Genomic DNA, 25,463 nt, shown 5'->3' on the forward strand with positions numbered 1-25,463 from the left:
AGTAATGCTTGCCTAGGATGCACAGAACCTGGGCTGGATCCTCACTGTAAACCTGGTGAAGCCGCACAAGCCTATAAATGCTATAACTGGAAGGGACTAGTAGGAGGATTAGAAGTTTGTGGTCATCCTCTGCTATACAGAGAGTTAGAAGTGAGGAGAGGTGGTACATGAGAGACAAGAAGCAATACATGAGACCCTGTACCATACCCTCCCCCACCCAGAGGCAACGAGGAGTTAAGAGAAGTGACAAGGAGGAAGAAACAGAACATGTCCCCAAACTATTCCAGAAAGTAGTGAGGGAAGGACCACAGATCCACTCCACAAGGCAAGGTTGCTGACACCAAAACCAAGTAACGTACAGCAACAAAGAAGGGACAAAAAGCTACAGCCCAGTTCCCTGGATAAATGTAGACGCTCCCAATAAAATACCTGCAAACCACTGGGAAATCATAAAGCAAGTAAGGCCATATGTTTGATCCCCACCAGTGCAAATTAGTTAATGAATTGAAGTGCCTTCAAAGCAAATTCAGCAAAATATTAGAGACCACACACTAAAATCCAGTCAGTTTCATTCTAAGAATTCCCCTTTCAACACATAGAAATTAATAAATAAAACATAGCACATAAATCAAATCCAAGACAAATGGTAAACAGCCACCTCAGGACACACAGAGAAGACCTTTGCCAGAGTCCCCCATCGGTTCACAACAAAAAGCCTGAAGGAATTTGAAACAGAAGGGTCCCACCACAGCAAAGCGGTGAGACATGGCAGGCACACGCCAATACTACAGCTACAGAGAAGGCTAAAACACTTGCTCGAAAAGCAGCAGTGTCCACTCTCTTTTCAGCATAGCGCTTGCACTCTCCAGCAGAGCAATTATTCAAGAGTAAGGAAAAAGAGGGTGCAAGCAGGAAAAAAGCCAGATTGTCCCCATTTGCAAATGGTGGGGTCTACACTTAAGACCATCCTCCATTGCACAGTGAGTCCAAGGCTAGCCCCAGATATTTTGAGACTGTCTCAAAACAAAATACTAAATGATTAAATTACCTAATAGTAAGCCTAACCAAGGAGGACAACGGCAACAGTGAAGAGAGAAGCTGAAGAGGACTGGCAGCAGGAAGAGTGCTGCCCCAGGATTCACAGATTCACAAAGCCCAGACCTCCACCCCCAGCACCACAAAATCCAAGAGCAGTCTTCCACACGTGCAGAGGCAGGATGATCAGACATCCAATATCACCCTCAGCTCCACTGCAAGTCTGAGGCCAGCCTGGACAACAGGAGACTCAGTCGTAAAAATAAAATCAAATAAAACATAAAGAGAGTGAAGAAGGCACCAGAGGATAGAAAGGCTTCCTGTGCTGTATAACCTTAAGTGATCTACAAATTCAGTCCAATCCCCATTAAAATCCCAATGACAGCCCTCACAGAAAAAGAAAAGCAATCCTAAAGTTCATATGAAAACACAAAGATGTTGTATAACCAAAGCAATCCTAAGAAGAGCAATGCTGGAGGTCTTAAATATCTGACATCAAATTCCACTAGAGCCATAGTAACAAAACAGCATGTGCTGGTGCAAAACAGACACACAGACAAATGCAATAGAATAGACAACCCAGGGCTGAGCACGGCCTCTTCCTCCAGAAGACCTGGGTTCAATTCCCAACACCCACATAGCAGCTCACAACCATCTGTAATTCCAGTCAGGGGGACCCAATGCTTTCTTCTGGCTTCTGTGGGCACTAGGCATGCATGTGGCACACACACATACATGGAAGCAAAACTTCACACATATAAAATAATAATTTTTAAAAAGTATAAAAAGAGAGAGAATCAGAAGCAAACACACACAACTAGAATCACCTAAGTTGAAAAGACAGCTCCTTCTGCAAAGGATGCTTGGGAAAACTGGAGAGCCACATGTAGAACACACAGAATGAAACTAGAGTCTTCTCACCCTGTACAAAGATTAATGCAAACTGTATCAAAGACCTTAATGTGCAGCCTGAAAGGAAAACATAGAGAAGACACTTCAAGACAGAGATCTAGGCAAGGAATTGGAGAAAAGTCCTTCAATAGCTCAAGAAATAACACCGAGAGTGACTGATGGAAAGGGGACGTAGAGAGTCGGCTCACTGGGTTAGTACACTTGTTTCTCTGGTAGAAGACCTGGATTACAAGTACCCGCACAGTGGCTCACAACCTTCCATAACTCCGCCTCCAGTGAAACTGCTACTCTTTTCTGAACTCCACAGGTACCACGAACTCACATGTAGTCCACATACATACATGCAGCAAGGCACTCACACACACTGTGGTAGTTTGAATAGGAATGCTCCCATAGACTCGTGTTTTTGAATACATCACTCATAGGGAGTGGCACCACTGGGAGGCGTGGCCTTGCTGGAGAACCTATGTCACTGTGGAGGTGGGCTTTAACGTCTCAGATGCTCAAGCTAGGCCTAGCGTAGCTGACAGTCTCTTGCTTCCTGAAGATCCAGATGGAGAACTCTCAGCTCCTCCAGCACCGTGTCTGCCTGCACCCTGCCATGCTTCCCGCCATAATGATAATGGACTAAACCTCTGAACCTATAAGCCTGCCCAATTAAATGTTTTTCTTTATAAGCGTTGCTTTGGTCATGGTGTCTCTTCACAACAATAAAACTCTAAGACACACACACAAAAATAAATAGCCAGACAATGGTGGTGCACATCCTTAATTCCAGCAGCCAGGAGGCAGAGGCAGGCGGATATCTGTGAGTTCCAGGCCAGCCTGGTCTACAGAGCTGGAAAGCCAGAAGTTACAGAAAAACTCTGTCTTGAAAAAACAAAAATCAGGAAAAAAAATTTTGACTAACGTAGGCATACCACCTACTCCCAGCCCTCTGGAAGCAGAAACAGACAGATCTCTGTGATTTTGCAGCCTTGTCTACATAAATAGGAAGGTTTTCTTCTTCTTCCTCCTCCTCCTCCTCCTTCTTTCTTTCTTTCTTTCTTTCTTTCTTTTTTTTTTTTGTTTTGTTTTGTTTTGTTTTTCAACAAACAAACAGCCTTGGCTGTCCTGGAACTTGCTTTTAGACCAGGCTATCCTTGAGCTCACAGAGATCTACCCATCTCTGCCTCCCAAGTGTACACAGGAGTTCTAAGCCAGCTAGAGCTACATAGTGAGACCCTATCTCAAGGGGAAAAAAAATTTTTTTTAATTGACTTATGGGATTGCAAAACTAAAAGGAAAGCAAAGGAAACCAGAATGAACAGACAGCCTGCATAATGAAAGAATATCTTTGCCAAGTAAACATCTGATGGGGGATTAAAGATCTTAAATCTATAAAGAACTCAAACCAGACTTGGTAGCTCACACCTGTAATCTCAGGACTGGGGGGAAAAAGGATTGCCAAGGGGCCAGCCTGGGCTACAAGCCTGCAGTACAGTGTGAAACCCTATCTCAAAGAGATAGAGAAAAAACGAACTCCTAAGTGTGGTGGTGCACACTTGTGATTCCAGCACTTGAGAGGTGAAGGCAGGAAGATCAGGATTACAAGGTCACACTCACTTAGGTAGTAAGTTCAACACCAGCCTGGGATACAATGAAAACTAGTCTCAAAAGCAGAAAGAAAGAAAAAAAAAAATAGAAAGACACCTTTGAAGGCTTGAATGAGAATGGCCCCATATGTTCATATGCATGAATAGCCAGTCCTCATTGGTGGAACTGTTTGGGAAGGATAAGAAGGTGTGGCCTTGTGGGCAAAGGTGTACCACTAGGGGCTGGCTTTAAGGTTTCAAAAGACTCAGGCCATTCCCAGTGTGTTCTCTGCTTCATGCTTGTGGGCCAAGATGTAAGTTGAACTCTCAGTCTCTGCCCTACTATGTCTGCTGCCTACTCCGTGCTATCTCCCGCCATCATGAACGCTAACCTCCTAGAGCTATAAGCCTAATTAAAGGTTTCTTTTATAAGCTGTCTTGGTCAGGGCGCTTTATCACAGCAATAGGAAAGTCAACTAAAACAACATCCCAGCGTCAACTTTTGGTCCCCAGACGTGTGTGTGTGTGCGCACGCACACAAGCACGCACACACGCACGCACACACACACGCACACACGCACGCACGCACGCACACACACGCGCACACACACACACACATTTTTAAGCTACAAAAAACAAACCCCACCAAGTGTAGTATCTACAGGAATTCTCTATATCTAAATCAGACTTAGTACTTTTTCTAGTAAAATTTTATTTTCCTATACACCTAATACTATAAATGTGTAATAATAGGATAAAATTGCAAATATTTGCTCGAATGGTAATATATTTGGGATATTTAGGAGGCTGAGGCAAGAAGATGATTAGTATACACAAAGTTGGTGCTCAAAAATAACAAAAACAAATCAAAATATTGCCCAGTTGTTTTAGAGCAAGGAAAGTATACTCCACTGAAACACCTCAAGATGGAATATAAATTTCTTCAAATCTATACTCACAAGAAACTATTGAAAATAAGCAGTTACAAAAATACTACCCTGATGGTTTGCTAACGACAACTTTCAAAAATTTTATTCAAATATGTTAACTTCTTAACACAAGTATGCATGATATAATGTAAACAAGTGTGACCTGGGACTGGGATGTAGCTCAGAGGCAGAGCGAGTTCCTAGCATGCACGAGGTCTTGGGTTCCCCCCAAACACACACAGATACTATAAATATATAGACCATATTAGTATACATACATTCAATGCATGTGTGAGCACAGAGAGAAGAGAAAGAAGACAAATGCTACCCAAACTTCAGCCAAAAGGAAAACTAAAAGATGCAGAAAGGGAGATGGCTCAGGGGATAAAGGGGTCTGCCAAGCCTGATGATCCACAGAACCACAAGAGCTTGGAAGAACAGAGAAATCTTGAAAGGTGTCCTCCACTTAGACATGATAGCACATACAATCACACATACGTACATATAAATTAAGTTAGTTTTGGTTTTGGTTGTTGTTGTTGTTTTAAGAGAAAGGCTAGAGAGAGAGTTGGCTCCAAGATTGGGAGCACTGGCTGCTCTTCCAGGAGACCTGGATTCAATTCCCAGCACCCACATGCCAGCTCACAACTGTCTGTAACTCCAGCTCCAGGGGATCCTAGACCCTCTTCTGCCTCTGAAGCACCAGGCATGCATGTGGTACACAGACATACATGCAGGCAAAACACCCCCACACACAAAGTAAAAATTAAATAAATTTAAAAAACAACAAACAAATAATTAAAAGAAAGAAAAAGCTTCATGGTAAGCAAACATTCTCTTCACATCATGAAAAACACAAAACATTATTTTTGACCCAAAAGAAAGCCATTTCACTTACTAGCATGCTTATCGGCAAGCATTATAAGCGTGTTGGAGATATCACGTCGTCTATAAAAGCATACTACTTTTGCTTCCACGTTGCCACTTGCAGTCTAAGAAATGAGAAAAACAGAAGTCATATGGGACCTGAAGTCTCAAAGATGAGACAAGCTTAAACACTGACTGTAACAGCACTTGCCCATAACCTTAGCCCTTGGAAAGCTAAGGCGGAAGGACTGTACAAAGTTAGAGGTCAGATGATTTACACAGAGTTCCATGCCAGCCAGGGCTACAGAGCAAGATACTGTCTCAAAAAGCAAACAACAGCAAAACCTGGAAGGAAAAGGGGAGGCAGGTCGTGGGAGAGTTTCCCCTAATTTTGTGTGTATGTGTGTTCTGAGACAGGGTTTCATGTAACCCAGGCTGGGCTTGAACTCGCTATCCTCTTGTCTCTACCACCATCCTCAGGCACGTACAACCATATCAGGCAGATTAATCCTTCCAATTTTAAAAGTCACAAATAATTTGTTCACGACACTGAACAAAAACCCATCCCCAGACAGCACAGATTAAGTATAAGATCACCCAGCCCTAGCTCTCTGCAGGCGTCAGTAGCCAGCATGTAGAACAGAACTGGAAAAATACCCTCCACACAGTCAATATTCTGAGTTTACCTTCACTTATGAAAAATATCCAAAACTCTAAGACGCTCTGACGTCTTTCTGACTAGTCTAGAATGCATTCAGCATTCTGTTCAGCTGTAATTTACTGCAGCTGAGGCCCAGGCTCCTATTCTAATCTCTATAAATTCTGCAGGCTTTCAAGCAGGTCACTGGCAAGTTCTTCATAAAAGCACAAAGATTACAATAAAAGGTCACTATAATGTCCAATTTCCACCATATGTGGCACACATTTCAGAGTAGATCTGGACTTATAGGTTTATTCAAATATAAAGAACATATATACCATAATAAATTTTGTCAGTTTTACCAAGATCAGCAGCAATATTATTTTAGCGAGAAATGGAACTGTGGAGCTATTGCCCCTTCAAACTGAAATCATATTAAATTTCTTCCCAAATGCCAATATATTTCATAATGTTGTGATCAAACTCATCCTCCAGAAGCAATGAGCCCTGTGCTAAATGAACAGGCTGGTATCTCCATGTAAATAAAATCTAGGGCTTTACTCTCCACGCTTTCTCATTTCAGTCTTATTAGTGTGTTCTCCTAACAGCAACACTACAGAGATGATTAAATTCTCAGATAACCCTGCTTGAGGGTAAAGATGTAGTTCAGAAAATTTCTCCTCTTAACTTTTTTTTTAAGTCAAGATCTCACTATATAACTCAAGCTGGCTTAGAACTGGCAATCCTCCTGCCTCAGCCTACCTAGTGCTGGAATTAATAGGTGTGCAGCATCATACCTGAACATTATAATAGCTGGGCAGGGCCGGCGGGGGTTGGGGCTGGTGCACACTTTTAGCCTCTGCTCTCAGCGGGCAGAAGCAGGTGGATCTACACGAGTTCCAGGCCAGCCTGGATCGAGTTCCAGGCCAGTGAGGGCTACACAGAAAAACCCTGTCTTGGGGGAGGGAGTAAGAGAAGAACTCTTTGGGGCTGGAGAGATAGCTCAGAGGTTAAGAGCACTGGCTGCTCCTCCAGAAGACCCAGGTTCAAATCCCAGCACCAACATGGAAGCTCACAACTGTCTGTAACTCCAGTTCTAGGGGATTCAACACCCTCACAAAGACATACATGTAGGCAAAACACCAATGCCCATAAAATAAAAATAAAATAAATAGCAGTAATAAAAATAGCCTCAGGACTAAGGGGTGTGGCTTGGGGATGGGGTACATTTTTAACATGTACACAGGTTGAATTCCCCAGCAACACACTCCTGACTCCTGGGTTGTACAATAGTACAGTATTGTTCTTCTCTCAGGACTATAGGACACCATGGTTCTTCCCTCCCACAAAATGCATACAAACCATTTCTCTGAAGCTCTGCTCTTCCAAACAATGATCCATTGAGCAGTGCCTAGTCTGGTACAGTTTCTGAAGAGAAGTTCTACAGCAGGGAGTGCAAGCATTGGGGTGCATTGTTATGAATATTAAAGAGTTACTTTTGAGCTTGGTGAACTACCAACACAGAGACAGACCATCAAGAATTGAACACATGCCTGGGCCTCACATTGAGCCCTTGTCTCAGAACAAAAACAAACAAAACAACAAGAGCTGTAAACACAGCTCAATGATACAGCATTGGCCTAGCATGTTCAAGGCCCTGGGTTCAATTCCCAATACTGGCAATGAAGAGTGGGGAAACCAATGGGAAAGTTTCCTAATTTCCATGCCTACTGCCAATAGTTCCCAGATGGCAGGAGGGATCCTGATTAAGGCTCCATGAAATGGCTTGAGGGAATCTTTGAGAATTATTTGCAAAAGCTTAAATATGCTTGGGTAACTCAGTAGAGGCCCAATGCTATCTCAGCACTCAGTAGGCAGAGGCAGGATTGCTCCAGGTTCAAGGCCAGCTCTGTTTACACTGCAAGTTCCATTCCAAGGGCTACACACACTGTGACAATCTGTCTCAGGAACCAGGCAGCTCAGTGGCAGCACACTGGCCCAGCATATACAAGGGCCTGTGCTCAGTGTTTAGGGCTGAGTAGTGTGGTAGGGAGAGGTATGAAGCTGAAAAGTATAGCCAACACCCCAGCACAGTCAGGCGTGTCAAGGCCCTACTGTGATTCCAGCAATCAGGAGATCAGGAGGTCAAGTCCCACCTCTGCCTCATAGTGAGTTCAAGGCCAGCCTGAGCTATATGTGATGCTGCTTTAAAAAAAAAACAAAAACAAACTTGAGGTCAGCATGAATCACCAAAAAAGTTCATAGCAAGACTTGTGGTGGCACACACCTTTAATACTAGCACTCAGGAGGCACAGGAAGGCAGATCTCCGTGCTTTTGAGATCAGCCTGGTCTACACACCCCATCTCAAAAGATAAAGCACGCAGGTTCAATCTTTGTTTGTTTGTATGTGTATCTGTGTGTCTATGTCTGTCTGTGTGTGTATGTGTGTACAAAGAGATAGGAGATTCTTGAGTTGGCTTTCTGCTTCTAACATGTAGGTTCCAGGGATAGAATTGAGCTCAGGGGCTTGTGCTCAGTGGCAAGCAATTCTACCCACTGAACCACTTCACTGGCCCTCTCTTTTCCTTGAAAAGATTTTTCTTCTGTACACAGTGCTAGGGACGAAACCCACAGCTTTAGAAATGATAAGCAAGTGCTGGGCCACTGGGCCATACGGCCTTGAATTAGGTATTTGAAGGTGATAAATTACATAGAAAAAAAAGCAAGCAGGAGGCATTTTTGGTTTTTGAGACAAGGCCTCTCACTGTTCGGGCAGGCTTTAAACCCTCTATTAGCTGATGAATAATCCCTACGCCCCGGCCTCTATCTCCTCGGTACTGGGATTATCATGCGCCACCACACCCAGTGGTTTCAAAGCTGGCACTGAACCCAAAGCTTTATGCCTGCTAGGCAAGCACTCTACCAACTGAGCTGTATTTGGCACTTTCAGACACTAGAAGAGTGTAAGTGATGTAAAACATGTATTTAAGAGGTGAAGACATTAGCCATAGTCTCCCAAATAAAAGCAAAATTACAGAAGTGCTGTATTTACAGTGTCACACACAGGACAGCACTGTGTAAACATGAAATCTTGACTCCAGTATGGTGATGCCTCTTTTGAGTTAGGACGGTGATAGAACCCAGGACCTTGCACAGTCTCCTTAAAATTCTGGAACTTTTTAGATTCAAAAGTAAAACCTCTTGACAAACATAGTTCAATGCTGTTAACCTTGTGCTCTTCTTTTGCTGTATGTGGTTCATGACTGTAATCCCTCCACTCGGGAGGCCCAGGCAAGAACACTGGGCCAGTCGGGGCTCCACGAAACCCTGTGGCAAAACCAGAAACCAAAACCAAGACAGCAGAAACTTCTCTCTCTTTTTTTTTTTTTTTTTTTTTCTTTCCCCTAGTCTATACTCAGATGAGATAACAGGAAACTTTTGGAGAAAAAAACGTGTACAGGAAAACACACCTACACAAATAAATGTATACTTACTGTATTGTGTTTATTTTTATTGCCTGTTTTCCCAAACTAGCGTGTATCATAAATGGGTGTGGCACATAGTTACAGGCATTAAATATATACTTGTTGAACTAATGGTTTTCTAAATTGTCTCATGTTTACATTTATACGTACTATTACTATTCACCAAGTCCCTTGGATCATTTGTTTGGTTGTTTGGTTGGTTGGTTTGGTTTTTTGAGACAGGGTTTCTCTGTGTATCTCTGACTGTCCTGGAACTCCTCTGTAGACCAGGCTGGCCTCAGAAATCCACCTGCCTCTGCCTCCCTGGAGTTGGGATTAAAGGTGTGGGCCACATTTTGTGTGTGTGTGTGTGTGTGTGTGTGTGTGTGTGTGTGTGTGTTTAAATTTTGTTTTCCTTTCATTTTGGTTTTTGAGACCGGGCTCTCACTAGCCTGGAACTCCCCAAGTAGGTTAGCCAGGTTGGCTGGTAAGCCCCAGGGCAAGAATTACAAGCATGAGTCACTAAACCGGTTTTTCTTTCTTTTTGAACACGGATTCTGGGAATTGAACCCAGGTCCTCATGCTCAAAGCAAGTACTTTATCAACTGAGCCATCTCCCCAGCTTCTCATTTTGTTGCTTAAGACAGTCTCAGTAATACAACCCAGGCCAGACTCAAAGTAGATATAAAGTTCCTGTGTCATTTGACAATTTTGTGTGTTGGGGGAGGGGGGAGGTTTAGACCAGGTCTCACTCTGTAGTCCAGGCTGACACAGAGCTCCCATGTGCTTGACTATATATAAACTGAAACAGTCAAGCTTAGTTTAGATTCACTCTTCTGAAGCCAGAGGAGGAAAATACAAATTCACGAACAAATGTGAAGCACTGAGCTCAGGGAGGCTGAGGCAGGAGAAGTGAGATTTTGAAGTTAGTGAAAACTTAGTCCCAAAGAAACAAAAATACATGCTTCGTTTCTTTTCTCTGGGTAGTCTTGGCTGTCCTGGACTCACTTTGTAGACCAGGCTGGCCTAGAACTCACAGAGATCGGCCTGCCTCTGCCTCCCTGACTGTTGGGCTTATTGGTGTGTGCCACTGAGCCCAGCTCACATTATAGTTCTAAACAGGAACAGGAAGTGAATTACAGAACTGACCTGAGCTTTAAGGCTCAAAGCAATTTGAAGACATCTGCAATCTTTTATTCAAGAACGTCAGACAAAGATCTTTATAAAAAGTAAACAAATATTCAGACGCCTACAGAACGCTGTAATTTACGAAAGTCTGACTTTCGTAGTCTGGAACTGAAAGTAAAAAAATCACCTCTCAGGTCCTTCGCCCAGTAACCCTTAAAGGGAAAGCCCCTTAATGTTCAGTAGACGATGCAACATTACTCACCTTGTTGAGTTCCTCTATTCTTCTGATTAGGTATGGGTTGCTGGAGGAATTCTCAAAGTAAACATAATCTGCAATCAAAAAGTTACAGATCTTCTCAACAGAAAGTTCTCACAACATATGGGGGGTGGGGGAGGACAGGGTCACACTGTGTAACCCCGGATGTCTTAGAACTTGCCACGTTAACCAGGCTGGCCTCAAACACTCAGAGACTTGCTTGCCTCTGCCTGGGACTGAAGTGCTGCGATTAAGGGCCACAGCAATCTATTGGGCTACGACTCTCTATATTAGGCAATTCACCTTAATAAGTAGGTAATCCCTCACCTCTAATGCAGCCTCGGCACGACGCTCCACATCTGTTACTTTCCTAGAATTCCCACTTCTCACTAAGTAGGCCAACTCAACATGCCCCTGCCTCATACTCCCACGTGTTGGGGTTAGTGGTGCACTAGGCACCACATCCTGCTTAAGCTTTGGTGGTTTTTTGTTTGTTTGTTTGGTTGGTTGGTTGGTTTGGTTTGTTTTTTTCCTTCCGCGCTTAGAAATAGCTTTCCATTAGTCCAGGCTGACAAGAACTATGTAGCTGAGACCACCCTTTAGCTCCTAAGCCTCCTGCCCCCACCTCTTACATTGTGAATTTACTAGCATGTGCCACAATACCCAGCCTTAAATTAATCCTTTAATTAAAAAAAAAATAAAAAAGCCTGACTTGGTGTAATTGAGGGGAAGGAACAAAGGCAGGATCACAAAGCTGAGGCCAGCTTCAGAGTCTGCCTAAACAAACAAACAAACAAAAGCACAAGCCTTACATCCCAGCAGCTGGGAGGCAGAGGCAGGCGGATCTCTATGAGGCCGGGCTGGTCTAGGTAGTAGTGCCAGGGCAGTAAGGCCTATGTAGACACCATGTCTCAAACAGAACAAAACAAAAAACCACAACCACAGGACAGGCAGACTGTCATCACTACTATCAGGACTCTCCCAGGGCAGCTTCCTTGCACTATCCCTCCAATCCAGTCAGCCCTGGAGAATGTTTCTTACGTAAAACTGTAGACCTAAGACAAATTCAGAGCAAGAAGAAAGGCTTACCAGCCCAATTCATTTTCAAGCACCAACTTAAAAAAAAAAAAAAAAAAAAAAACGGCAGGCAGAGTGGATGAGAGAAAACCTGGTAACTAACTTTTCCACTCTACTTGGGAAGGTGAGGAATAAGGCAAGTTACTGTTGGCTGGGAGGCAGAGCCCCTCTAGAGAGGGTGTTGGGATTTTTAACCTATGAGATGTGATCCGACCGCATTTAGGCCCTTCTTAATAAAGAAATCATGGCAAGTTTTCAACCAAACGTAGAGAAATTTTCCAAGTGTGGCTTTTCCTCCACAGTGTCGCTGGAAACTTCCTACTGTGTGTTTACAGGAGACTAGACTGCACAGTCACCGTCTACCTTCGCGGCTCTCTCCCGGCTGCTAAGTGGCCTCATTTAGCCAGGCCATTCTCCACCACCATCCATCAGGAGACCAGCTAATGAGCAAAGAAGGAAGAGCAAGTCTCACTCACAAACACGCCACTTATCTGAATTATTATTTTACCAGGAAGGAGGGAGGGAGGGCGCCGTGAGCAGGGAAAGTTTGTTTGACCTTATTTCTCTCTTCCGCAGAAGGCTGGGAAGACAGACAGCAGAGCCAACGTCCTGGCTGAGCTCAGTTCCCCGAATCTGGGGGCTGCGGCTCCCTGGCCCCACACAAGCCCCACTCTTGGGGGGGGGGGGGCAGAACGAGAAACCGAAGCAGCGAAGGTGCAGGCCCCTGGCTCTGCCAACAGGCCTGTCCGGCTGTGCCCCTATGTGGGCCACCACAGCCCCCAACCCACACTAACACAGAAGCAGAAACGGGGTGTGGGGGTGTCCCCAGCCCCCCCAGTGCCCAAAAGCCACGCGAGGGAGAGGCCACTGGGCTAGGGGGGTTGCAGGGGCCCTATCCCTTTGGGGCGTTCGTACGGGGGCTGTCCGATGCGTGGCCCCAGAAAAGGCCTGGCCCTGGGACGCCGGGCAGGAGCGGTGGGGGAGGGGAGTGGGGGTGGGGAGCCCCCCGCGCCCCGCCCGCGGCGCCCTCGGCCCGGGCTCCCGGGTTGCCGGCGGATCGCGTGCGCCGCCCGGACCCCCGCTCCCGCCGCCCGCTCCCCGACGGGCCGGGAAGGGCCGAGCCTTCCTACCTCCGACCCGGTACATGTTGGCCGCCATGTCCGCCCGCCCGCCCGCGGAGCCCGAGCCGAGCCCCGCCCGCCGCCGCCGCCGCCTCAGCCTCGACCGCCGCCGCCGCTGCCGCCGCCTCGCCACGGGGGAGGGGGAGGAACGGGGAGGGGACACCGAGGGAGGGGGCTGTGCCCGCCCCCAGCGCCGGCCGAGCGACGCCGAGCGGGCCCTGGAGGCCGGAGCGCAGCGGGGACGGGGCGACAGGCTGCGGGGGGCCGACGACCCCGGGGCCACCCGCACTAGCCTCGGGTTGCACACCGGGGCCAGGGGCTGTGGAGGAACCAGGGTGGGGACAGAGGTTCAGCCCTCCGAGCGTCTCTCCTGCCCGCGTCACCTGTCCACCTTGGGACAGGTTCTCCTTTCCTGCCTCTGTCCCCAGGGACACCTCTCTATGTGTGACCTCAAGCACGTGAACGCCCTTCTGGGTGCAACTCTCCGATGCAGTCAATGCAGGCGACTGATGTTTGCGTCCCTCCCTCGTGGTGAGAGGGTTGTTTGGTGGCTCTAGAGCCTGCAGGCCACGGGGCCAGGAAGACCCTACGTGCTTGCACCTTGCCCAGTCTGAGATCCAGCAACGGAAAGAACTAGAAGCTGGCTCTCTCACCCCAACCACATTGACAGGTCTACGTGGTTGTGCCAAAACTGAGCTGAACAGAACCGACTCCCCCACATCCCCAGGCCCTGCCTCTAAATAGGTGTCTGTGTACAGCTTGTGCTTTGACCAGGAGACACCGTCAGCACTGGAGGGCTTCCTTTGCTGGTAGAGGAACATGGTTTCCATAATCTGCCATTGATCCCCAGCAAAAGGAGGTCCTGTCAAACAGTTTGGGGTTGGTGTCGGCTAACTAGTCGAAAAGCTCCCCGCCCCCCCCCCCTTTTTTTTTCCAGTATTGGCTATTGAAGACAGGGCTTTGCTCATGCTAGGCACTCAATTATAGTTTCAGCGTTCATGCTTGTTCGTTTGTTTTTAAATATGTAGCACCTTTATTTGTTTATTCGTTTATTTATTTATCATGTGGGGGCATGAATGCCAAGACACATATGTGTAAGTCTGTCGTATGGGTCCGGGGTTTGAAGGCAGCACCTGCTGAGCCATCTCACCAGCCTTATTTGTTTCTCTTGGAGCCTCCTGCCTCTGCCTCTCAACTGCTGGGACTGTATTACACCTGTGGGATAAGGCTCCACTGGAAAGCTTTAAATGGCTGATCTGCCTGTGCTGACATTCCGCATACCCTTTGCGGGGTTTTGAGTGTAGAAGGCCCTCACAGTAGTGCACATCTTCGGTCCAAGTGCCCCAGGGGCCAAAGCAAGAGGCTCTCGAGTTTGTGGCCAGCTTGGGATTCACAGAGCAAGATCTTGACTGGCAAATGAACACATAACTTCCTCAAGGGAAGCCGAGACATTCCAAGCTACACCTAGACATGACTGCAGAATAAACATGAAGATGATGGTTCCCTATTGTGGCTTTGGAGTGCCAGGTGGTACTGAGTTGAAGATCTGTGCCAGGACAGGGTTTTCCCCAGAAAAGAAGACTGCATTTTGGTTGATGTTCCTTTATCACACAATATTGAGGAAAGTTATTTTATGAATAGCTGGGGCAAATAAACAAATGGACTCTGCCAGCATGACACTGATTGTTCTTTGGCCTCTTCTCTCATCTATAAAATGGAGACATCACTTCCACTGCACAGGTGTGCTAAGGGTTGGTTATGATGATATCTGACGACAGTTTGTAAACCAGACAGCGGAAAGCACTGTGCAAATAGCAGGCGCCTGGTCCTTCCTTTTTACCCTTTTTACCTCTGGAATCCGAGGATTCCAGGGGAGTTTGTGGCATACTCCCAAACTCTAAGCCCTCAGCCCTTCTGGCCCCGAGAAGAAAGCAAACGTGCTCTAGTACAATGACAGCGTAGCTGTTGTTTATCATAACCCTTTTACTGGGGATCCCACCAAAAATATACTGTGGCTTACCTGACACCACTCTCCATCTCTGAGCTGACACACAAACAGGCTGAATAGTTCACCTGGAACAGTCTCCTGACATCAGCACTAAATGTAATTCAGTCCTTTTCCCTCTGGCCCACGACAGTACAAACCACAAAGTCTGTCTTCTCGTAAGTATGCTGCCTGACAACTTCAAGGAAATGGATCATAAGTTTTAGGAGATTTTCTTATTGTTTTTAAGTAATAAATGAGCAAGAGCAAGGGAGAGGGGCAGGGGTTTCGAGCTACACAATTTGAAGCCATGCTGGACTACATGAGACCCTATCTCAAAGTCAATAAGTAAAAAAGTAAAGTCTTCCTCAAAATATTTCTATATTCTTGTTACTTCCTTGTTTGCTAATCCCATTTCCTCAGGTTTTTGAGGTCCTCATACTTACCACAGTAAGTGTGTGAAAAGTGCTAAGAACATTTCCCACGCCCATCCAATACTCAACATTTCTTCTTAGGAGCAGCCATAGCCTGGAGCCCCCATTAAAGACATAGAGACCTAAGCCAGAGCAGGTAGAAATGATGGAGGCCAGAGCAGACTCCTTTGCCTCCCCTGGAGTCTCTGTGTTAAGCCCCTTCTATTTCCAGCTCCAAGACAGGCTCCTGTGTAAAGAAAATGCTCAGTATCTTAAAGAATGGGGGAGGAGGGGTGGCTCAGCAGTTATACACACACACTTCCAGACGACCTAAGTTAGGGTCCCCGAACCCATAACTGATGACTCCCAATTGTCTAGAACTCAAGTTCCAGGGGATTCAACATCTTCTGGCTTTTGCACATATCTACACTCACGCGCATATGCCTACACACAAACACACATATGTACACATAAATAAAATCTTAACATAAAAGGGGGGGCTGGGGTCGTAGCTCTGTTGGTAGGCTATACACCCAGCATGTAGGAAGCCCTGGGTTCTATTCCCAACACTGAATAAGCGAGGCGTGATGCTGCATGTTAAGAACTCCATGTTTGTTGTGTCTCATTTCTTCAGCCATCTCCCATGGGTGAGGCTTCCTAGCATGGCGAAAAAAGCATGTGGATGGCACTGCCTGAGGCCCGTAGTGTCCCTCCGTTGTCTCCATGATCCCATTCTTTCAGCTGCAAGGAAGCTGCAAATGCTACCAGGGATGGTGGCATATACCTACGATCCTAGCTTTCTGGGGTTAGGGGCAGGAGGACCAGGAGTTCAAGCCCAGCCTGGGCTACATGAGACCTTATCTGAAGTAAAGACAAAGAGAAAATCACTGCCAAGAAGGCTCAGAGGGTAAAGGCACTTGCCACCGAGCCTGAAGATCTGAGTCCAGTCCCCGAGGCATACATGTGGAAGGTTGGAGAACAATTTTACAAGAGCTGCTTTTCCTTCCACCATGTATGGAGAGCAGCTTGGTCTACAGAGTGAGCTCCAGAACAGCCGGGGCTACACAGAGAAACCCTGTTTCCAAAAAAAATTAAAAATAAAAATAAACAAGAGACAAAGAGTAAAAGAGAAGAAAGAAAAAAAATGATATATATGAGACAGAGAATTTAGATTTTGTCTCAATTTATGGAGACAAAATTTTTTATTTTGGTTTTGTTTTATGTGTTTTTTGTTTTTTTTTTCTTTCAGTTTTTCTCTTCAGGCAGGAAATTTTTCATGAAAAAAGAAAAGAAAAAGTGTGTGTGTGTTCTGTGTTCTGGCTGCAGTCTGGGAGCCTTGTGATATTGAACTTAGGAGAGAAGCCTGGGGCCTGGGGTGTAATTAATCTGTAGCTGGAGCCCAGGCTTTGGAGCCCAAACTCTATCTTGTTTGTGTTTTCTATGATTTATCACCCCCTCCCTTTCATGAACTTATTTTGTTTTTTAGAAAATTCCTTTGGAAAAGTCCAGCCTGTGCTGTAAAAATGGACAAATGAATCCTAGAAGAGAGGCATGTGACATCAACAAGCAAAACAAGAATGTCCCTGAGGGGACAGGAACCAGCACAGAGTTTTACAGTCTCTCCGGTAGCAGCTCCCATCCACTCCCTGGCTCAAAGCATCAAAGTCTGGTTTCAGAAGGGCTTGTTTTTCCTTTCCTTTATTTTTCTTTGAGATGTGGTCATACTATGCAGTCTGGCTGGCCAGGAACTTATGTATAAACCAGGGTGGCCTCACAGAGCTCTTCCTGCCTCTGTCTCCCAAGTTCTGGGATTCAAAACACACACTGCCAGGCCTGGCTGAGATTCCATCAGTTCCCCAATGCCCTCAGAGGGCATGAGCTGAGCCCTTGGGTTCTAAACCCAGGAGGGCTCCCTTCTCCAGTGAAGATGGAATTAGGTCTGGAAGTTACAAGGGGAGCCTGGATGAGAGGGCCAGCAATTGACTATTCGATGACCTATTCTGGCATCTTCCTTTTTCAGCCTGATATGGATTTGAATGAGAGAAGGTTTGCCAAATAGGGGTATGGAGTCATGAGAAAAAAAAAAAAATCAAGGGAGAAATACAAGATATAGTAAGGACGTTTGCAAGAATGAACCAGAGCCTGCTGTGGTAGCATTCATAGGGAATCCTCAAGAGGCAGAGGCAGAAATACCCCTCCCTATGAGTTCGAGGCCAACCTGGTCTAGATAGAGAGCTCCAAGACAGCAGAACTATACAGAGAGACTCTGTCTCAAAAAAAAGAAAGGAAAAGGAACGAATCAGGCTATAGTGCCAAGAATAATTCACAAAGATAAAGAGGTACAGGTCAGGAGAGCAGGCATGAGATGGGTAAAAGGGAAGCCAGTCTGGCCTAGTACAAAGGCAATTGGCTGAGAGAGAAGTTCATGAGTTTGGAGTTCATCCAGGAAGGAACAGTGAGATCTGAAGGCTTCAGGCAGATTGAAATGAAAGGGGAGACACAAGGCCTATGTGCAACTGGTTGGAGACAGGTAGGTGAAGGTCCCTGACTAGGCAGGATACAGGAGCTGAGACAAGACCAGGTTCAGTGATGGACAGATTGGTCCCAGGTGTCTTTGGAAATGTCTAGGTAGATAGATCCTCTTTAGGAAGAGGGGTGGACAGGCCTGGAGTGTAGGAGAAAGATGAGAACTGGATTCCTTGTCTTTCCTGTCTCCATTAGCCCAAAACCCAGCCTGTCTGGTCTCAGAATTAAGCCAAACCCTGGCCTGAGGGGAAGAAGCAGCTCCCTAGAGCAGAAACAGGTTTTACAGGTTGGGTTCTGCCCACAGAAGTCAAGGTCCAAATGTGCAAACAGGTAGGGCATGAGCAGTCACACAAGTCACTGCCCAGAGCAGAGTCCCCAGGGCTGCCCCTCTCACTGTGGCCAGAAGCATATGCAGTATGCCCTGATAGAGTCCTGCCTTGACCCTCAGTTCTTCTAGCCCCTGTGGTAGAGAGGAAAAAAAGAACAGAAAAGGAGAAGGACCAAAGCCTAAAAGAGCCAATCTAATTCCCCAGCCTTCCCCTCCTCACCCTTTCTGCCTCACCCTTCCTCCCAGGGTATACTGGGTTGAATAACACTCAACTCATCCAAGAGGGGTGAACACAAAAAAACACCTACTTGGAAACTATGACTATGGCCTTATTTGAAAAAAGACTGTCTACAAATGTAATTAAGTTAAAGATATCAAAATGAGATCATTTTGGATTAGAGAAGGCCTTAAATCCAAAGACAAATGTCAAGACACAGATTAAGAGACAATACTGAAGAGCAGGCCCTATAAAGGAAGAGTGTGGATTGGAGCCTACAGAGACAAAAGGGCACAAAAATCAAATGGCAGAACCTAGAGGTGCAATATTTGCCTGCCATTTTAAGGCCCTGGGTCCTCTCTCCAGCACCACGATAAGAAAAAGGAAAAGCCAGGTTGGGGGACATGGTAGCCCACCCCACAAATTGCAGCAGAGAGAACTCAGAGGCATAAGAATCAGAAGTTCAATGCTAGCTTGGCTAAACATTTGAGGTTTGAGGCAAGCCTAGGTTACAGAAACACATGCTTCAAATGAACAACAACAAGATATTAAACAAAATGAGAAAATAAAAGAGAAATACATATAAAGAAGCTGAAGCAATTTCACAGAAACATTCTAATTTGTTTGTCTTTCATAGTGTTTCTCCTATTCGGGATACAGGGAGCTTAGTGATAAAGGCAAAAACAAATAAACAAAATGGGTTTGCAGGGCATGGTGGAGCACACCCTTAGTTCCAGCATTCAGGAGGCAGAGGCAAGCAGATCTACAGAGTAAGTTCCACGATAGCCAGGGCTACACAGAGAAACCCTGTCTCTAAAAAAAAAAAAAAGAAAAAAGAAAGAAAAAGAGGATGCTAGAAAGATGGCTCAGCGATTAAGAGCACTGGCTGCTCTTCCAGAGATCCTGAGTTCAATTCCCAGCAACCACATGGTGGCTCACAACTATCTGTAATGGAATCTGATTCCGTCTTCTAGTGCACATGAAAACAGAGCACTCATATATATTAAATAGATAGATAGATAGATCTTTTTTAAAAAGAAAGACAGAGTTGGAAGAATGGCTCAGCTCTGCTCTTCCAGAGGACCTAAATTCAATCTCAACAACCACATGGTGGCTTATAGTCATCTATAATGGGATCTGATGCCTTTTTCTGGCATGCAGGCACACATAAACAAACTTTAAAAATTAAATTAAATTAAAAAGAAAAAAGGAAGGAAGGAAGGAAGGAAGGAAGGAAGGAAGGAAGGAAGGAAGACATCTCCATTAAGAACCAGAGGGAGCAGTGGAGTTCTTACACCCAAGCTCTATCACGTGTCCCCACGACCACCAGTGCAGCACCAACATCGGGATGCCCCAGTTAATGCCTTAATGAGGCTTCTTTGTCGAGGAGCCTCCAGCACTTCGGGTGCCAGTCCATGTTTCCATAGTGCAGAATGGGCACCAGCAAAGCCATCTGACTCCTGTTTGCAAAATGCCTTTTCCTTTCTTTTGTTTGTTTGTTTGTTTGTTTGTTTTTAGGGAGGGGTGTGTATTTGTGCACGAACGAATGTTTGTGTGTGCATTTGGGTACATGAGAACATGTGGAAGCCAGAGGTTAAGGTCTTCCTCCGTCACCTTCCACCTTTGAGATAGGATTGCTCACTGAATCTGGAGTTCACTGACTCAGTTGGACTGGCTGGTCAGCAAGCTCTGTCTGAGTCTGACGTCCCCCTTCCCTTGCCCTGAATTGTGGTTGCAGAAACAGGACCAATATACACAAGTTTTGGGTTCTGGGGATCCCAACATGGATCTTCATGCTTGTGTGGCAAGGACTTAACCAACTTAACCATCTCTTCAGCCTCTATTTGTTAATTTCTGGGGATCCTAAATGGCCCTGAATTTGCTGTGTAAACTGAGCTGCCTTCTCCCTTCTAAGTGCTGGGATTAGTGGTGCGCACAACTCTGCCCAGAAAAAAAAAAAGAAAGAGAGAGAGAGAGAGAGAGAGAGAGAGAGAGAGAGAGAGAGAGAAAGAAAGAAAGAAAGAAAGAAAGAAAGGAAAATAAAAGGGGGTAAAAAGTGCTTTCTATTCACCAAATACCAACAAATACACATTGAACACAGAGAAAGGCTTGGCAGATGCACGGGAAACCAAGCTGAACCAAGAACCTGCCTCCTGAGCGTGTATTTTAGTGGAAAAAATAGACGCTAAATGTACACATAGAATAATATGGTGGTGAATGATAAATGTTACAGAGATTAAAATCAGAATTAGAGAACAACCACAACAAAAAGTTGATGTGGCCAGGAAAAGCCTCTGGGATACCGTAAGTACTAACCAGAAACCTCCATGAGAGGCTAGAACCCTGGAACATCTGGGGCATAACATCCATGCAGAGAGAAACACACCTGCAAATTCCCCACGCCTAGAAGCTGTTAGGCCTGATGATGACCTAGTATGGCCTATGTGGGTAGGAGGTAAAGTGAGAGAGGTGACTAGGGTCAGGGTCACACACAGCCTTGTGGCTTAGAAAAGCTTGGATTTTAGTCTACCCACAACGGGATGCGTTTAGAAGGATTTTTGCTGTTGTTTTTTGAGACAGGGTCTCAATATGTAGCCCTGCCTGTCCTGGCATTTCCTATGCAGACCAGGCTGTCCCAAAACTCGCCTGCCTCTGCTTCCCAGCTGCTGGGATTAAAGGTGTGTGCCACCACACACAGCGATTAGAAAGCTTAAACATAGAGTGATGGTGATTTACTTTATGACAGTTTAGTGGTGTATGTGTTTGCTTGTGTGTGTATGTGTGGGCCACATGTGTGTGTGCTCCAGTGGAGGACAGAGGAGAGCACCACACCCTCTAGAGATAAAATAAAGGCCGTTTACACCCAATTGACATGGGTGTCGGGACGTGAACTCAGACTCTTTACAAGAACAGCAAGCCCTCTTAAACTCTGAGCTATTTCTACAACCCCTGTGAATTTTTTAAAACACTCTTATTCAGCCCCTCCTCAAACTCAGAATCCACATCCTCATCCTTTCAATTGTGGGGATTACAACTGGGTTCCACCATACCTAGTTTGATTTATGATTGTTTTTAATTCTTTGTTGTTGTTCTTTGTTTGTTTGTTTTTTGAGACAGGGTTTTGTTGAGACCTGGTCCTTTGGGGGTAAGTATAACCATTCTCTGAGAATTTGGTTGTTGGCTATAGGGGGCAGCATAACAGCCTTAAGAATAATTTGGTGGGCTGGAGAGAATGGCTCAGAGGTTAAGGGCACTGGCTGCGCTTTCTGAGTTCAATTCCCAACCACCACATGGTGGCTCACAACCATCTATAACGAGACACTGTGCCCTCTTCTGGTGCACAGGCACACATGTAGGCAGAACACTGTATAAATAGTAAATAAATAAATTAAAAAAAAAGAGAGAGACTAATTTGCTACTCTATGTATGCTTGAAAGATTGGCTTGCATACCCTAAAACTATGAATAAAAAGGAAACTGCAATGAATTGGAATTGGCCTGGTCTAGCTGCTTTGAAAAACATGTCATTGGTTTTTCAGTGTACATTCCATAGCTCCTGGACACTGTGAGCCTTTCATTTCCTGAGAAACCAAGGCACTCCCTCATGCATTAAATCATTCTGGCTACTTTAAAACCTTCTATCCCTGCCTGGTTAAGACTCATTTCTTATCAGCCAAATTAGGTGGCCTTGGCCCGTTGCAAGTAAGTGCCAGTACCTACACTTACCAGCATGAAAAAGTCTTGCTATATTGTAAATTAAACAAGGCAAAAATGTCTGACTCATACATTTAAAAAAGATTAATATTGTCTACCAGATAAGTCAAGCCCTTTATTGTGTTCATAGTGTATTCATAGTAAGTCATGGAGCTTTATCTAGTCTCTTGCTTTATGTTTTCATGGTTAAGCCTAGACTTGGTAACTAACTATAAATATAGATTGTTTAGCTCAGCTGTACTTAATAGATGGATGGTCCTCAGATACTTCAGAGATCTGCTGAATATAGTATTTAAATGTTTAATGAAAAAGCTTAAAATGATAGAGACCCAGCTCCTAGTGGGGACCCTAATATTTCAAGAAGATATGGGCATGATGACAAAGGACTGCACCTCAACTGTGGTATGATAACCACTGGGCAGGGCTGCTCCACTGCCTTGCTTGCTGATAGGGCCTGATCTGAACTATGGACAAAGAGGACACCAAGGGAGTTGTCTCATTTTGCCCAAGACAAGGAGAGGTCAGTCTCTCCCAAGTCCCTTCTTCATAAGAAGGTCCCTCAGATTTGCTGGGCCTAGCAACTGAAGACTGATGCTGCCTTGGAACCTGTGTCTCCAATGAAGCCATCAAAATGACTGCAGCCTAATAAAATGGCTGTCTAAATACTGGGTGAGCCTTTGTCATTTTAATTAATATATAGGCCATTAGATTATAATGTATCCCTCTCATGGGTTTAAGGATCAGTTTAACAGCAGAAACCAAGGCGTCAGCTGCCTTTTCAGAAAATATAAATTTTATATAAGTTCTAAAGATTTTTAAAGATATTTTAAGGTTGGTAAATGCAAGTTATAAAGGTTAGAGGAGTTATTAAAAAAAATACTTGAGGGTTTAAGAAGGTACTTTAAATGCAAGCTATGAAGGTCAGAAAAAAACTTTGAGAGTCTAAAAAGATGTTTTAAAGTTGGTAACTAAAAAAGATATTTTAATGTTGATACTAAGATTGGAGGATGTGGGGCTGGAGAAATGGCCCAGGGGTTAAGAGCACTGTCTGCTCTTCCAAAGGACCTAGGTTTAATTCCCAGCACCCACAAGGCAGCGTACAACTGCCTGTAATGCCAATTCCAAGGAATCTGACTCCTTCACACTAAGGCATGTAAAATCAAATTCAATAAATCATTTTTTTAAAAGATTGGAGGATGTAAAAACTTCAATAAGGAGAAATGATTTAAAACACTGTAATATTAAAACTGTCAGACTTTTTCCTCAGCTGCTGCCAAGGTGCTTGGTCCTTCTGAGGGAGCTAAGGCCCTCGCTTCATCCGGGGACTAGCACCGTGCTGGCAGTCCAAAACATGGCCTCAGTCTCTGAGCTCGCCTGCATCTACTCCATCCTCATCCTTCATGACAAGGAGGTGACAGTCATGGAGGATAAGATCAATGCCCTCAATAAGCAGCCAGTGTCAATGCTGACCCTTTCCGGCCTGGCTTGTTTGCAAAGGCCTCGGCCAGTGTCAACGTTGGGAGCCTCATCTGCAATGTAGGGGCTGGTGGGCTGGCTCCAGCAGCTGGTGCTGTGCCAGCAGGAGGTCCTGCGCCAGCAGGAGGTCCTGCCACCACTGCCCCACTTAGGAGAAGAAAATGGAAGCAAAGAAGGAAGAATCTGAGAAGTCTGATGATGACATGGGCATTGGTCTTTTTGACTAAGCATCTTTGTTAACATGTCCAATAAAAAGCTGAACCTGTAAAAAAAAAATACTGTTCAGAACATTAACATTAATCAGATTTTAAATTGTTTCCCAAGCCAAGCTGTCTCCTTTCATAAACTTAAAAAGATTCTTGTAAGCTCCAGAAAATGACATGGATCCAGCTGCCAGAATTCAAATGGACTTCAGATAAGTACACTTACCTGCTCCTGAAAATGGAATTTTCCCTGATCTTGGGATTCTTCACCTTCCCCAATTAGTAGGAAATTTTAATTCTGTCCCTAGTCAATATTTGTCTCAGGAGATTTCTACTTGGCTGACAGACTCCATCCAGGGATCACCTTCAGACTGCAAACTGCTGAGCTCTGGACTTCCTGAAAGTTGATGTAAGCCAGCCCAGCCAATGTAATTGCTCCCTGTCAACTAACGGGATCAACTAACCAGATGCTTCTGATAAACGCCCCATTGCCCAGCCTTTGACTAGCATTTCAGCCTTCCTGGACCCCTGATAACAATGTCCTAATGCCAGATGGAAGTAATTACAAAAGAGAATACATCCTCTGTTATCCCACCTAACAGGCTGAAATGCTTTATATGTACATAAAGGGCTCGCTAGCATAAGGGGCAAATGGGCTCTTAGTCCTATTTGTCTTGGTTATGCTTTATGTCCCTTACATTATCATCAAATATTTGATTTATGTCCATAAAGACAGTGACGAATTTTGAAGCCTGGACCCTTCGGTATAAGTATAGACATTTTTTTGTTTTAGGCCCACCAGGCAAATCATGTCAGCTCATTGCTGATGTAAAAGAATCTTTGTTCAGGATCTCTGTACAAGGTTAGGTTGACCATAAACTATATTTATGTTCAATGAGAAACTATGTGGCCTTGTCATTTCCAGAAATTCCTGAACCATAATCACAGCTAGCCCCAATGCCAGGCACACTTTCAAGGTCAGCTAGAACTGCTTGTTAGCAAAATAACTTGAGTCAGAGCCAACCACCCTGTTCCACCATTAACCCCCTGTATGAGCAAATCACAGTTTTTGCCTTTATAAACTGACCCTGGAATATGGGTCCATATCATAGTTAGGGCTCATGAGTTCTTTTCTGTGTCCCTGGTAATGACAGTCTTCGGGTGTTGCATTCAATAAACCATCAATATTTCACTGAGATTGGTTCTCAAGTGTTTGAGTGGCAATTCTTGTACTACAACAGGTTTCTCTGTGCAACAGTCCTGGCTGTCCTGGAACTCTCTTTGTAGACCAGGCTGGCCTCAAATTCACAGAGATCTGCCTGCCTCTGCCTCCTGATTGCTGGGATTAAAGATGCACACCACACACCTGGCTTTATTATTATTATTTTAAAAGGTATTTATTTATTTATTTGTGTGCATGTGTGTGGCCATGGAATCCATGTGGGAATTGGAGGACAATTTACAAGAGTTGATTTTTCTCCTACCATGTGAGTCACACAAACTTAACTTCCTGCTGTGGTGGGTGCTGGGAACCAAATCTTGCTCCTTTACAAGAACAGAAAGCACTCCAAACTCCTGGGTAGCTCTCCAGATCATGAG

The 25,463-nt window shown here is 45.0% G+C and overlaps 1 protein-coding gene and 1 pseudogene across 5 annotated transcripts in view; one reads left to right on the forward strand and one right to left on the reverse strand.

Annotated features, from left to right (window-relative positions):
• The window catches only part of Mta3 (metastasis associated 1 family member 3), a 186,210-nt gene that overhangs the window by 108,447 nt on the left and 52,300 nt on the right, over positions 1–25,463 (reverse strand). For 3 of the 5 annotated variants that reach the window (XM_060363654.1, XM_060363659.1, XM_060363665.1), the window contains exons 1-3: positions 13,014–13,141; positions 10,813–10,880; positions 5,349–5,442 (exon numbers count right to left, since the gene is read on the reverse strand). In XM_060363654.1, the coding sequence (XP_060219637.1) occupies positions 5,349–5,442; positions 10,813–10,880; positions 13,014–13,041 (190 nt within the window). In that variant the 5' untranslated portion in view covers positions 13,042–13,141. Of the gene's footprint in view, positions 1–5,348; positions 5,443–10,812; positions 10,881–13,013; positions 13,276–25,463 lie in introns of those variants that run through there. The other 2 variants (XM_060363673.1, XM_060363670.1) reach the window with 2 other exon arrangements.
• LOC110555468 (large ribosomal subunit protein P1-like) lies at positions 23,537–23,888 on the forward strand (annotated as a pseudogene).

Source organism: Meriones unguiculatus, chromosome 1 (assembly GCF_030254825.1).
Source record: "Meriones unguiculatus strain TT.TT164.6M chromosome 1, Bangor_MerUng_6.1, whole genome shotgun sequence".
In the NCBI taxonomy this organism is placed as follows: domain Eukaryota; kingdom Metazoa; phylum Chordata; class Mammalia; order Rodentia; family Muridae; genus Meriones; species Meriones unguiculatus.